This window comes from Pempheris klunzingeri, chromosome 14 (assembly GCF_042242105.1).
Source record: "Pempheris klunzingeri isolate RE-2024b chromosome 14, fPemKlu1.hap1, whole genome shotgun sequence".
Classification (NCBI taxonomy): Eukaryota; Metazoa; Chordata; class Actinopteri; order Acropomatiformes; family Pempheridae; genus Pempheris; species Pempheris klunzingeri.
This window is the reverse complement of record NC_092025.1, coordinates 21,312,831-21,325,942: the sequence shown is the minus strand read 5'-3', so window position 1 is coordinate 21,325,942 and position 13,112 is coordinate 21,312,831. Positions and strand designations below refer to the sequence as shown.

Genomic DNA, 13,112 nt, shown 5'->3' with positions numbered 1-13,112 from the left:
AAATATTCATACCGCAACAAAACAAAGAATTCAAAACATTTCGTAGTATATACAAAAATACTTATGCAAATGCCCCTAGGAATATCTTAATAGAAAAAATAATAGGAATCTCATCAGGAGGACATCACATTATATTTGAAACATGCACTTGCCGCAGAGGGTTTTCAGTTCAGCGGTGGGCCGCATGTCTAGATGTTAAGTTGTTTTTGGGGTAAGACTGTGAATCACTGAGAAGAAGCGGTTCTTGGTGCAGGGATACTTGGTCTACTGTGCTCATTAGTCCTCGTTCAGATCCTCAAACTCTCAGCCGCGCTCCGCAAACACACAATAATCTCATACGGACGATTATTAAACTTGCCGTCTTGTCTTTCTTTCTGTCTGTCTGTCTGTCTGTCTATCACACTTTGGACTCGCTCTCTATGTTGGCAATGTCCCCGTTCCTCTCTGGCTGCTGGCTCTTGCCCTGGTTGTCCAGGCTGGTCTTGGTCTCCTGACCCTCCCGCTCGGACTCCGGCAGCCCCTGCTGGCTCAGCTTACTGGCCAGCGACCAGGTGAGAGGCAGGCGGGTGCGGTTGGTCATGTCGGCAAGCTCTTTGGCACTGCAGGTGGGTGTGTTGGTCTCGTAGATGTCGTGGAAGCTGTTGTAGTCCACCTCGTAGAAGCCGTCCTCCAGGGTCAGGACTGGGGTGAAGCGGTAGCCCCACTTGATCTCACTGCTGATGTAGGAACTCCTCGCCTGGCACGTCATGCCTGGAGACACAAAGCAACGACAGATTAAAGGAGACATTAAGATCATTTTCAGGTCCTACTAGAACGTGTTTATATGCTGTTATACCACAATCTGGACGAATACTTGACTCCGACTGGCAGCTAGGTGTTGAAAGTGAAACTGTTTCTTCACCGTCTAAATTAATAATACAAATTGATCAACCTTAGCAACAGTCAGGCCTCTATGTACAATTTGATGCAGCACTTTACCGAGCTAGATTATTTCCAACAGTGATTGTAACGCTTGTTCTTCAGCGTCTCATCCTCTGATCACCACAAGCTGGAGACACACAAGCTGCAGGAAGTAGACTGATCCCCTCTGAAGTCACTGAGACTTTTGATCACATGATCACTCATTGATCATGTCTTTGAACTGTTTGGATCAATGATCCCCGTTCACTGAGGAGCGCCTGTGATCTGGAGCTTTTGTCTGTGATCCTGAAAAACTGTTGCTGTACAGTGACATAGCTGCTTAGCTGGCCATTTTTGTTTTTAAGCATTCTGTAAAGTTATATTTACTGTTTGTCAACGGTGACTCTTGCTAGCATAATGTTAGCTTTCTGGCTAACAGCTGAACCAAAGGGATCCATGAGCCGAGCGGACTAGAAATATCTCCTGTTGCCAAGTCGTATCTATGATCCGTCCTATTTACTGCAGGAGTGAACAACGTTTCCATTGCATAAGAACCGAATGAGATGACGATGATTGTTTCACATATTAGTCAAACAAATATATTTTCTTGTGCTTTTATTATCTTTTACATGCACTTTTTATGTTTCTATGTCTTGTTTTTATGTCCCTGTAAAGCACTTTAAATTGCCTTATGTCTGAATGGTGCTACATAAATAAATTTGCCTTGCTTTGCCCAAATTATGGCTTACGAAATAAACTTTGAGGTGTACATAGTCAGGAATTAATGGACTCCGTGTCAGACGGTTCTCTGCCTCCACGTCCTCCATTAATTCCCAATAATGTAATAATGTAATAAATGTAATTATTCCTTACTTATGTTCGAAAAACACATTATTTTCACTTTCTTTCTGAATGCTCCGTTTTAGCTCCCGTCAGCTCCCACAAGCCTGAGCTTAGCCTTAGCCTTAGCCTTAGCCTTAGCCCTTAGCCTTAGCTGCAACATGCTAACGCTAAACAAGGTCACATGATCAACGGATGCCTGTGTGACATCACAAGCAGGGCCAAAACTAAACGGAGCATTTTTACACACATTTACTGAAAGATGGAGAAAAAGACAGAGGAAGGTCTTTTCTTATAGTTTCAGGATTTGTGGACACACCGGGGAAACATAGTTATGTCGAAAAGTTAATTTTTCATAATAGGTCCCCTTTAAAAGTTGTGGTATACAGAAATATGGAAACACGTCAAGCTTGGGCTGCATATTTCTCCCTTTCTTCTGATGGTTTCTATTCATAGTTTTTGATTTTATTGGTCCAGGTTCTGAGATGTCCGTCTATCAGATCTCTGTGATGGTTTGAATGTCAATTTGTTTGTGGTGTTAATAATGCTTTGGGCAATAAAAACAGCAATAAGTACAATATATATAATGTGCAAAATCTGATATGAACATCAAAACTTCAATTGTTTAAATTAATGTACAGAAACTACTGTTATATTTCTATTGTACTGTTTTATTTATTCATTTCAAAACATTTTATTAACATTGTTTTTTATTTTATGAGACATGCCCTGTGATATTGACTAGTTCATAAAAGTATGCACTATCACAGGAGCTTCTGACACTATGGACTTATTTATTTACATTTGGGCAGATGGCATCATCAAAAGTATGAAAGATTTGAAAAATTGTGAACCTACCCTTTAATGGGCTAACGTTAACCTAATGCGAAGAGTTGCTACCTTCAGTTAACTTTAATAAAAGGTAAAACTTGAGTTAAATGTGTCTTATGTCTAAAGGTTCCTCCAAATTATGATGCAGCACAACTTCTTCTCACTGAAAATAGTCTGAAAGTAGAAAACATGACTCCCGTCTCACAGGGCGCTGAGTTTTAATCACGTTCTGATGCGGTTTATTTGTGTTTTGATATTTATCACAGTGCTCTTTGGCTCAGCTGTCTGCAGGAAAAGTCCTCCAGAACACGCCACTCAAGCATTATGTAATCGGCTCATTTTATTATGGTAGAAGAATGATCACATACTAATAGTTTTTAATAGATATCAGGCATCTCAACGCCATCTGATCCAACATATTAACATAGATATATTGATTATTATACAGTGATTCTTACGTATTATTGGATATTTTAAAATGGTTTTGTTTTGTTGTTTTGTTAATTACCTTACTTTCTTTATGATATGAGTTATTTATTCAGTTTTTAATTATTTCTTCATATTTTATTTTACTTCATTTAAATGTATTTAATTGTATTTTATGGTGTCATTCCAATTTGAAGGAGAGATCATGAGTATGTATGTGTATATAAATTAATCAATAATGTTGAATCTGCCCTGAAGGAGCACAAATCGTGATTCTTCTGTGCACATACATACATTTTTTACATGTAAATTCACAGTATATGCTCTTTTTTTGTATGTATGTATGAGTATTGTTTTTATTATAAAATGAAAACTACATAAGATTGTATAAAAAATATTATATATAATATATCATGTGGGATTAAATCCGTTTAATAACAAGTACTGTACACATTATTAATCTCTGTTAGACTCTGATGACTCACCCGTGGCCTCCACCATCCCCTCCAGAATCACAACGATCTCCACCTGTTCATTGGACAGGTGGGCTGGTGAGATCTCCCAGAAGGGGCTGTTTTGATTTATCTCGTGGCAGATGATGAGCGGCGACACGAGGAAGAGCCGGTCATCCCCCGTGTTGTAGCCCACGTTTATGTCCGTCTGGTTCAAAGGGATGAACTCCCCTTCCTTGGTCTGCTTAGACTTGATTAGCTTGGCCCTGATTGAAGCCTCCACGATGTGCGAGTTTCGGAGGTCTCCGACTCTGAACATGAGGCACAGCCGTCCATCTCTCATTGAAATGACCGCATTGGTGGAAAACACTAGTGTCTCAGCTCGCTTCTTGGGCTGTGAGATCTTAACAAACATGCATCCCACCATGAAGGCGTTCACGATAGATCCCAGCACCGACTGAATTAAAAGCAGAAGAATCCCCTCGGGGCATTTGTCCGTGATGACTCTATATCCATAACCGATGGTGGTTTCTGTCTCAATGGAGAACAGGAAAGCTGATACAAACCCATTGAGGTTATTGACACATGGAGTCCACTGGTTGTCCGCTAAATGCTCCAGATCACCACGCAGGTAAGCAATAAGCCACCACATGAAGCCAAAGAACAGCCACGTCACCGTGTACACCAACACGAAGATGAAGAGGTTGAACCTCCATTTGAGATCTACCAGCGTGGTGAAAATGTCCGTCAGATAGCGGTACGTCTCTCTAACGTTCCCGTGATGGACGTTGCACTTCCCGTCCTTCTGGACGTACCGCTGGACCTTCTTCGTCCTGTCAATTTCTGCCAGCTTTCTGGGCAGGTCATCACGGGCCTGCTTTGGCAGCTTTTGCGGTCTGGTGATGGCCGGGCACTCCACATCCTGCTCCATGGGGTTTCTGGGTGGATTTCAAGCCTGTGGGAGAAGAAACGCGGTGGTTATTAGTACTGAAAGTAGACAGCAAACATTAGAGTGTATCTGATTTGATTGAGAGCAAGTACAGATGACGGAGGTGTTCAGTGGTGGAAGTACTGTGCATAAGGACAAGGCTGCTATTTTTACACATTTTGGATTCAAAATGACTGGTAGGTACAAAAGGTTTCAGAACTGGTCCAGGAGATGGTCTCAGCCAGCAGCCACAAGCGGGCTGAGAGCGACTGTAATGTAACTGTCAAACCACATCCACAAAAAGTGTTTATTTTTGCCACAGACAGGCTCAGAGTGTTATTGTAAGTGTCTGACACCATTATGGAGAGGATCCCTACAGAGACAGACCTGTAAGACACCTCTTTGTTTAACCAGGAACAGCCGTTACATCAGTCTCTTCAAAGCCACCAAACTCCACTGACAAAATCAGTCATTTTAAATTGTAGAGAAGTCTGCCCACAATGAAACGCCTGCACAACGTAAAAATGGCACAATCTCTTCCTCTTTTCAAACAACACGACAGCAAAACTGACCAAATCGTTGTGTAACTGTTGTCAAACATAATCAACATAAATGCAGCTTAATGACGTTTAAATCAACATTTAAAATGTGTGATCTCAGAAAAAGTTAGAGACATCTAAACTTTGCTGCCACACAGCCTAATATTTTTGATATGCCGTTTTAGTCTGGACAAAGAGCCAAAATGGAGAAAAAAAAAAAGATGCATCCACAAATTTAGCCGACTTTACGTGGACGTACACTCTCAGACTGAGTGGCAGCTGCACAAACAAGGCATGCACACAGATAATATCATAAACAATAGGCGTACTACTCCTACATTGTTTCCAGCACCATCACCACCACCACCACCACACGAGCTGATGCAGATTCTCCAGTAGTACAAATAGTCTCAGCATGAAACTGTGCGGCTACGGCGAGGCCGAGGGAAGTCGTGTCACCACCCACGCTGCCAAAAGCTACACTTTGTCACAGTAACTCATGCAGTATGGGGAGAGTGTGTAACCCTGAATTAACAGTGAAATGCTTTGTGGGAGGTCTAACAAACGCTTCTGAAAATCAAGTATGTTTCTACTACAAGGTAGAGGTCAACTAGTGCAGCCAAACATCCAGCACGCCTCCACATGTTCGGGTGACAGACCTGGGCGGGTATTTTCAGCCTTCAACCAACTGCAGCACTTTTGATGTAAATACTTCCTATCTATGGACGTAACTATGCATTCTTCATAGTGTCTGGTCCTTTTGTTTGGCAGACGTATCAAAACATCATTATTATATACATTCTGAATTATTTCAAGGTTATATTCGTGGCATTTTTAGTGAGTGAGAACAGGAGGATTTTTATGACATCCATCAAAGCTGCCTGGCTGGTAAGTATAGAGGAGCATCACATTTCAGTGTTTTAAGCTCTGACATTTTAAAATGACCATACGAAACAAAGTGAGCTGACCAATCACAAGCACAGGGGGCGGAGCTTATCGTCGCTCTTCACATTAAAAGACATCGTTTTAATGTGATTGGATTGACGAATTTATGCAACTAATTTTTTGACCTTTTATTATCTGTGTTTAATGAGGCATGAAAGCCAATTAATTCAGTTGTTAGTGTGATAATCTTGAAGACTGTCAGTTAAATGTTGGGTTACTGTGTACACAGTGGTGTCTGAGCCTTTGGCCCACTGAATCTGCAGCGTTATTTAGTATCATGAACTGGTCGGTCGACCAGAGAAGGAAGGTGGAAGCAGCGTACTGTTTGACCTCACGCTCATTACACTCACATGGCAGCTGACAGATAAAAGATGACACTCGGCTCTTGTTTCATGTATCATTCTGATTTTATTCCTTATTGTTTGGGGTAATTTAGTTTCTATTTGTTATTTGTTATTTTAGAGTTACCAGTGAGAGTGGTGCAGCAGCTGGTAGATGAACTTCTCAGCAGGCCTGGACAAAAGGACGTCGGCCCAAAAGCCCAACTACTAAATACAGGAAGTGGCCAATCCGGCCGTACCAAGTGCCTGACCGATCATGGGGGGGTGTTGAAAAGGTTTGAAAGTTGAAAAGGAGTTTGTGTAAAACTTTGGACATTATCAGTTTGTTTTGGTTAATCTGGTTAAAATAGTTGTACTGAAAAGTCTAAATAGTTTGGAGTTTAGTTGCTAGTGTTTGTCTTTGTGTTTGTGTGCTCAACCATCATATATGTTCCTCTCTGTGTTCAATTAGTCTGCCTTTGCTCACTTAGTCCAATTATCTTCATTCTTTAGATAAATTTTAAAAACCTTTTTTTGAAAATCCACCTGTGTCTCCTCTTGCCTGCTGGCTCGGTTCCTCAGGCCAACAGAGAAATGACTGATGAAGAAACTTCAAAAACCAAGAAACAAACTGGACGTTCAGATGAAGACAAATGACTAAAGATGTCAGAGCAGACGCTGTTTGGATCTCTGTTAGCGTGAGGTCCAAAAACACCTGCAATTGCTGCCAATAGCCATAAGTGAGGTCTTTGAGATACTTTAGTACTTTAAAGACAAAAAACCAAGGTGCTTCTACACTTTAACATTCAATTAATTGCAATACAGTAAAAGCATATACCAAAAGGAAATACATATGATAAAACGAGTGTTTTACTTAATTTTTAAATCTTCCATAAATCAGCTGTAGATAAATACCAAAGAAATATTATCTTTAAATTCCACCAAAAGGTTTGCAGGGGAAGCTGAATAAAGTGCGGAGTCTCAAAGTTTATGGTGCAGTCACGACAGGATGTAAAACACCGTATAAACGTCCTATTAATGTGCACTGCCTGCTAAAAATAAATCCTGAATTATGGGCGAATTAGCAGATGTGATCCGTCCGATGTGGCTGTCACATGAACGCATCTCCCTTTACTCTGCACGTTGCTCATATAAGCCTCCATCAGTTGTGTGTGTGTGTGTGTGTGTGTGTTTTTTTACCACTGGAACAAATGTGGCTGTGTTGAAGCCGTTCTGCTCTCCATTCACGGGGGAATATTATGAGCTTGAGCAGCGCCGGTTTCCATGGCAACGCACAGCTCAGCCTACCGAGTTGCTCACAATATAGCAGGAATGTACTGGATGAGGCCACACGGCGTTTTGGAAAACATTTGTCTTGTTTCATCTCGTTTTCAGGGCCCCTAAGGAAGAACAATGTGCTGAATGTATCCGCTTTGTGCATGAAGGTGTCATTCATGTAACATCTGTTTTTTTTTTTATTTTATTTTCCTCTAATTGATGAATGTCTGTGAATAGAAACATGATTATTATACAGTCTTGTTTAAAGCACGTTTGATATGATGGTACTGACAATAAAGAAACAATAAAAGCTAATAAAATAAATGATGGTTTTGATGCTATAGTTGATATCTTAATAGTAACACCGGATTAAATGTGCATGTGAAACGTGATGAATCCACAAAGAATATTCAGCTGAATCTGCAGCTCCCCTCAGCAAAGTATTTTAGCATCTTTACACTGAGGCTTTTCGGTTCACTTTCACCGCTTTTTACAGCAAAAAGAGCCTGATGTTTTCCTCATGGTGGAGACCAAAACAGAGCTAAAACAGAGCAAACATTTTTTAGAAGTAAGTAGTAAGAAACAGGACTCCAAAGGAACGCTAATGTCGCACCTTATCTGCTATAATGGTGAAATCAATGCTGTTATTCTGCATCTTTTTATATCCACTGTGATACAAGGTCTTACTATTGTGACATGTTATCGTGTAGAGCTAAAGTAGGACAGATTTTGTGTGACAGACGGACTAACGTTGGATTTGTGGGCTGAAGAATGATGCCAGCTTTAAGAACAAGCTTTGTGCTGTGACTGCAGCATAAAATATCAGTGGGAAGAACACACTTCACTCATTTAGCATATAGTATTGTGAATAGTGCCGGTCTGTTAACCTTCAATCGATCAAAAAGTTGCAACTAGTATAACGCACATGTGCTAATCTAATAAATAAAAAATAAAAAATAAAAACTTAAAATTATAAGTTCAACATTTTACTGATAACTGTTGCTAGCAGATTAGCTAGCTAGCTGTTATTTTATTCTAACGCAGCCTTGTTCAGGTTTAAGTGCAGGACAGAGCTGCTAATGTAACCTACAAAATAGTGTTGTTAGCTAATCAAACTCTTTGGCTTTGGAAAAAAGGGTAAGTTATTTAGGCTAATTGGCATGCTAACGTTTAAAGTACAGCAAACAGACTGTTCAAAACCACAATTTTGCCTTTGTGTTTAGAGGCTAAAAATAAAAAAAACAAGCCCATTAAACAATAAATAAACTGTGAATTGCACTCAGTCGTGTTTCATCGGGTTAAAAAACGTAGTAAGAGTTGCTCAGCAATGGTTTGTTGCAGTAAATCAAATTACTGGAGGTTGTAGCACATGAAATGGCCCATTTCACTCGATGGTGAAGAGCATGCTCCGCCTGCAGCACGATGTGGTAACATCTGGTGTCGAATGAACCTTGACCTTAACAAAAGTCTATTAAGACGTGTGAACACACCAGAAGACACTCGTTTTTACTCATGATTTAGTTTCTAGCTCTTTCTTTTTCAATCTGTCTGCTGCATAGGGGATGTTGTTCACCAGGTAGATCCAGATGTGGCCAAAATCGAGCTGAGGACACACGAGGACATACGAGGACGCATGAGGACGCATGCTATTTTTAGGTACACAAGCAGCTGAGCACAGGCAGTATGGAGGCATCATGTACAAATAATTTTCAAATCCTCATAAATCTTCTTTTTAATTCTTCAGATCTCAAGTGAGTGTGGTGAAAACTAGCCTCATTTAACTACTGATTCTCAAAAATACAGCAAATTAGCAAGAGTGTCCTGCTACGCTTATATATGATATCAAAGATCATGCAGGCCGCAAAGCATCACGTGTGAAAGGTTTATGTAGAAAAAAGGGGGACCCTGAATCACGTTTACAAAGGGTGAGTGACAAGATAGGTTTTTTTGTGATTTGGGTGGTGCAACAAAAATAATACATAAAAAAAAACAAAAAGAAAAACTGCAGATGTTTCACAATAAAATGAGGACAGGATGGGATTCCTCGCCTGGAGGCTTTTAATTTGAAACATCTGTCTGGGAAGTGTTGAGTTTGACTTGGCAACAAAATGCATCAAATGTCACCACGTTTCCAGTAGTAACTGTTAGAAAGTCATTAATCAAGGCTAAATGGCTCTGTGGGGGGATTACAGCGTCTCTTTTAAATGGTCGAACCGCCTGCTGCAGAGCTGGCGAAGTCACCACCAAAAGGGATTTTCCACAACCAGACTTTGTCGTCATTAATGGCCTAAAAAGCATCATTGCGAGTATTTGAATTAACATTTAAAGTTATAAACCACATTTTAAAGCCATACCTGTTTTTTTTTACATCAGCTTTTAGCATTAAATTGACAGTGTAAAAGCAATAAAGAAGTCTGTTTAGGGGGTTAACAAACAAACAACAAACATTACCTAATATAATATAATATAATATATTAGTACGTGCAGATCTTCATATTCCTGTTTTGAGCATCAGTGACATGCAGCCGGTTTTATAAGTGAGGAGGCATAACAAAAAGACAGACGTAAATAAATAAAATTATTTAGAGATCCTTGACATCATGATTTATGTACCATTTTTCCAGCCCTAAGTCGTGTCGGCAGGATTCGTTTCAGGCTGCATTCAGCCACAATAACACTCACCAATACGGTTCTGTCCCTAGAGCCACATTTTACATTATATCATTATGGTTTAAGGATAAGATACTTAGTACGGTGAAGGTTTGGGCTCGGTTGTTTGTCTACGGCGAATGTTTGCAGGTCTTCTTATTTAATGTGCTTTTATTGTGAAGTTTGGTGCAGCAATTCCCTTAATCCCAGATCCTCTATGGGAGACAATAAAGTAACCTTAAACCTTTGAGGAAAGGGAGTCAGATGTTCTCTCATCGGTAAGAAAATTAACCTGAGACTGTAGCAGTGAGGGGATCACGAACGGGGTTTAAAGCCTTTAAGATGATCCTTCACAACCACGATCTGCAAAGGTCTGCAGCAGAAGTTACAATATAAATGAAAGAAGTTCTGGAATAGTGTTTCTTATTAAAGATGAAACGATTGTTATGGGAGAAAAAACAGCAAGATTTTATCACCTTGTAACAGGTTTTATCAGAAGAAAACTGCATCTATTGAAAGACAGCAAGTTGAATTGTAGAATAATTGGCTTTAAATTGCTGATTTTATTACAATTATGGAGATTATCCTTATTTAATTGAGATTACATATTTAATTGAGATTGCAGCCTACAGATTAAGTGGATTGATTTGAGATTACGTGGTTGAATAGAGAAGAGAACACAACGTTGGATCCAGTTATCATTTTCACATTAATTAGCAAGTGTATCATCACATACAAACTAGCTTGTAGTTTTTATGAGTCCTTTGTGCCTCTGATGCTGATATTTGAATTATCTCAAACTATTTCACCTCACATCTCGTTTGGTAACTATGACAGTGAACAGTTGTCCATATAACCCACATCTTTATTTATTAATCTGACATTTTAAATGGTGCGACATGCAAACTGTCCTACAGCTGGACACGTTCGTACTTCTGGGTAATTTAAAGCTTTGTTATCTTGTGTTTTTATTAATACTTTGTCGATCATGGTTGTTAAGATCTCAACTACCTGATTAGATAAAAGTTTAATTGATTAAATCCACTTGTATTTCAGGTATGACGAGTGTGAAACTGGTGTAAGAATAGGCAGTACTGGTACCTTAAATAAATACTCTGTCCTGCAGTATGGAAGTATAATCAGGAAAATGTAGTTAATGAAGTATTAAAAGTAAAAGTACTCTGTCGTTCCGTTATATATTCAATCATTAGATCATTTTGATCTATTTTGTATCAGACTGCAGCTAATGATAATTTCACTCTGGATTAATCTGCTGATCATTTTCTCCATTAGCTGATTGATTGTTTGAGGAAATGTCTTCCCAGCGACTCAAAGTGATCAATCCGACCCTCAGCATGATTAAAGATGAATCAAAATGATCAAAATGATTTAAAGGTGAAGGGTCGTCACGTCTGTGAGCTGGAACCATGAAATAAACTGAAACTGAAAATAACTGAAACGATTATCAAAACAATTGCCAATTAATTTCCTGTCATTTGATTAATTGACCAATTATTTCAGCTGTATTTGTGCATTTTCACATGTTTTGTGTGCTGAGGAACTTAAAACTACGTAGAGGAGCAGACGCATGAAGCACAAGCAAGTACAAACACTTCAGTCCAGTGGAAATACTTCAGTTAATGTACATAGTTCAACTCCTCCTCTTAAAATGGGTCTATAACGTCCTTCATGGTCAGATGACAAAGACAGAATAATTACATCCTCTGTCTTTAACCCACAAGATTTGACGGTAACTTTCTTCTTCCAGAGAATAAACCTGGATTAGCTGCTCTTACAGGACAGCTATCTCCTCAGTGACCGGCTTTACTGTCTTGCATCCCGTCGATGGAGAGATCAACTTTGTGCTTACTGGGAAGTCAAATCTTCTCCTGCACAATAACAGGATTGCTTTATTGCAGAACCAGGACAAATTACTGTTTGTTTTGGGGTTTTTCTTGCTGGCATCAGGTGCTACTGCAGGAAGCGGAGAGCAAACAAACAGGCTGGAGATTTCCCGTTGCCATGGAGACGAGGAGGGGGGTTGATCCAGATAGTGATAATCATGATGATGATAATAATAATAATAATGATAAGATGATGATAATAAGGACACTAATACTGACAGGCTGGGTGGTTTTCTTTGCAGCAGCGTGGCTCCCCCAGCAGCCCTGCTGGTCCTGTGGTGATGTGAGGCCTGCAGGCTCTCACAGCCTGGAACATTTTCTCCAACACCTTCCAGTTTTCCTCCATCTAACCGGCTGCTTTTCCTCCATCAAGCCACAGCAGAACACCGGGGATGCTCTGCTGCTAATATTCCTGCTCATATCTAGATGCGTGTGTTTTCCTGCGTGCTTATTATCCTCTTAATTAATCTCTGATTCTGCTGGCACTGTTATGTAACTATCCACCCCCACCGTCCCCCATACAACACATGATGACATTTAATAAGCTACCATCAGTATCGCTGCCGGGAACAGCTGAAGGAAAGGTGCATACCTTGTGCAGCAGATCAACGTTCACTCCCCGGGTCATTTTAAGCCGTTTTGTTCCCATGAAAATGAAAAATGCTGCGCTGAGGTTGCAGGTTGTGATTATCAAGTCGCCGTCTGCGAAAAAAAAAGACTGAAGGATAGCCACTAATTCCCTGTTTCCTCCATCCCTCTCCACTGGAAAAGACATCGGCCGTCAGCCTCCACCCCTCAGCTGGGAGAGAGACGTAGGTAAACAGTGGGAGAGAGAGAGAGAGAGAGAGAGAGGGAGGGAGGGAGGGAGAGAGGCGGAGAAATGAGTGGTGATAAGAGAGAACACTCCTGCATGTTAAAGGTATGATTATAGGCTGTTACTACTTCAGTGTTCAGTGTCTATTGTGTTTAAAGAATACAGCCTTCAAGCCCCAGAAATAATACAGCCACATTAAATATTCATGAGCAAATAAACAACAGAGCTAAAGTGGGAAATAAAACATCCTTAGTTATTAATTATTAAGAGTTAATCAGGCAGACAG

At 40.1% G+C, this 13,112-nt stretch overlaps 1 protein-coding gene across 1 annotated transcript; it reads right to left on the bottom strand.

Annotated features, from left to right (window-relative positions):
- Positions 1-397: 397 nt before the first annotated feature.
- kcnj6 (potassium inwardly rectifying channel subfamily J member 6) lies at positions 398-4,380 on the bottom strand. Its single transcript, XM_070843298.1, has 2 exons — positions 3,483-4,380; positions 398-750 (listed from the first exon to the last, which is right to left on the bottom strand). The coding sequence occupies exons 1-2, from the start codon at positions 4,378-4,380 to the stop codon at positions 398-400; spliced, it is 1,251 nt and encodes a 416-aa protein (XP_070699399.1).
- Positions 4,381-13,112: the final 8,732 nt, after the last annotated feature.

Coding starts and splice junctions, on each gene's coding strand:
- kcnj6 (XM_070843298.1), bottom strand. CDS start 4,380: ATGGAGCAGGATGTGGAGTGCCCGGCCATCACCAGACCGCAAAAGCTG. Junction 751..3,482: donor GGGGATGGTGGAGGCCACGG/GTGAGTCATCAG, acceptor TTGTGTCTCCAG/GCATGACGTGCCAGGCGAGG.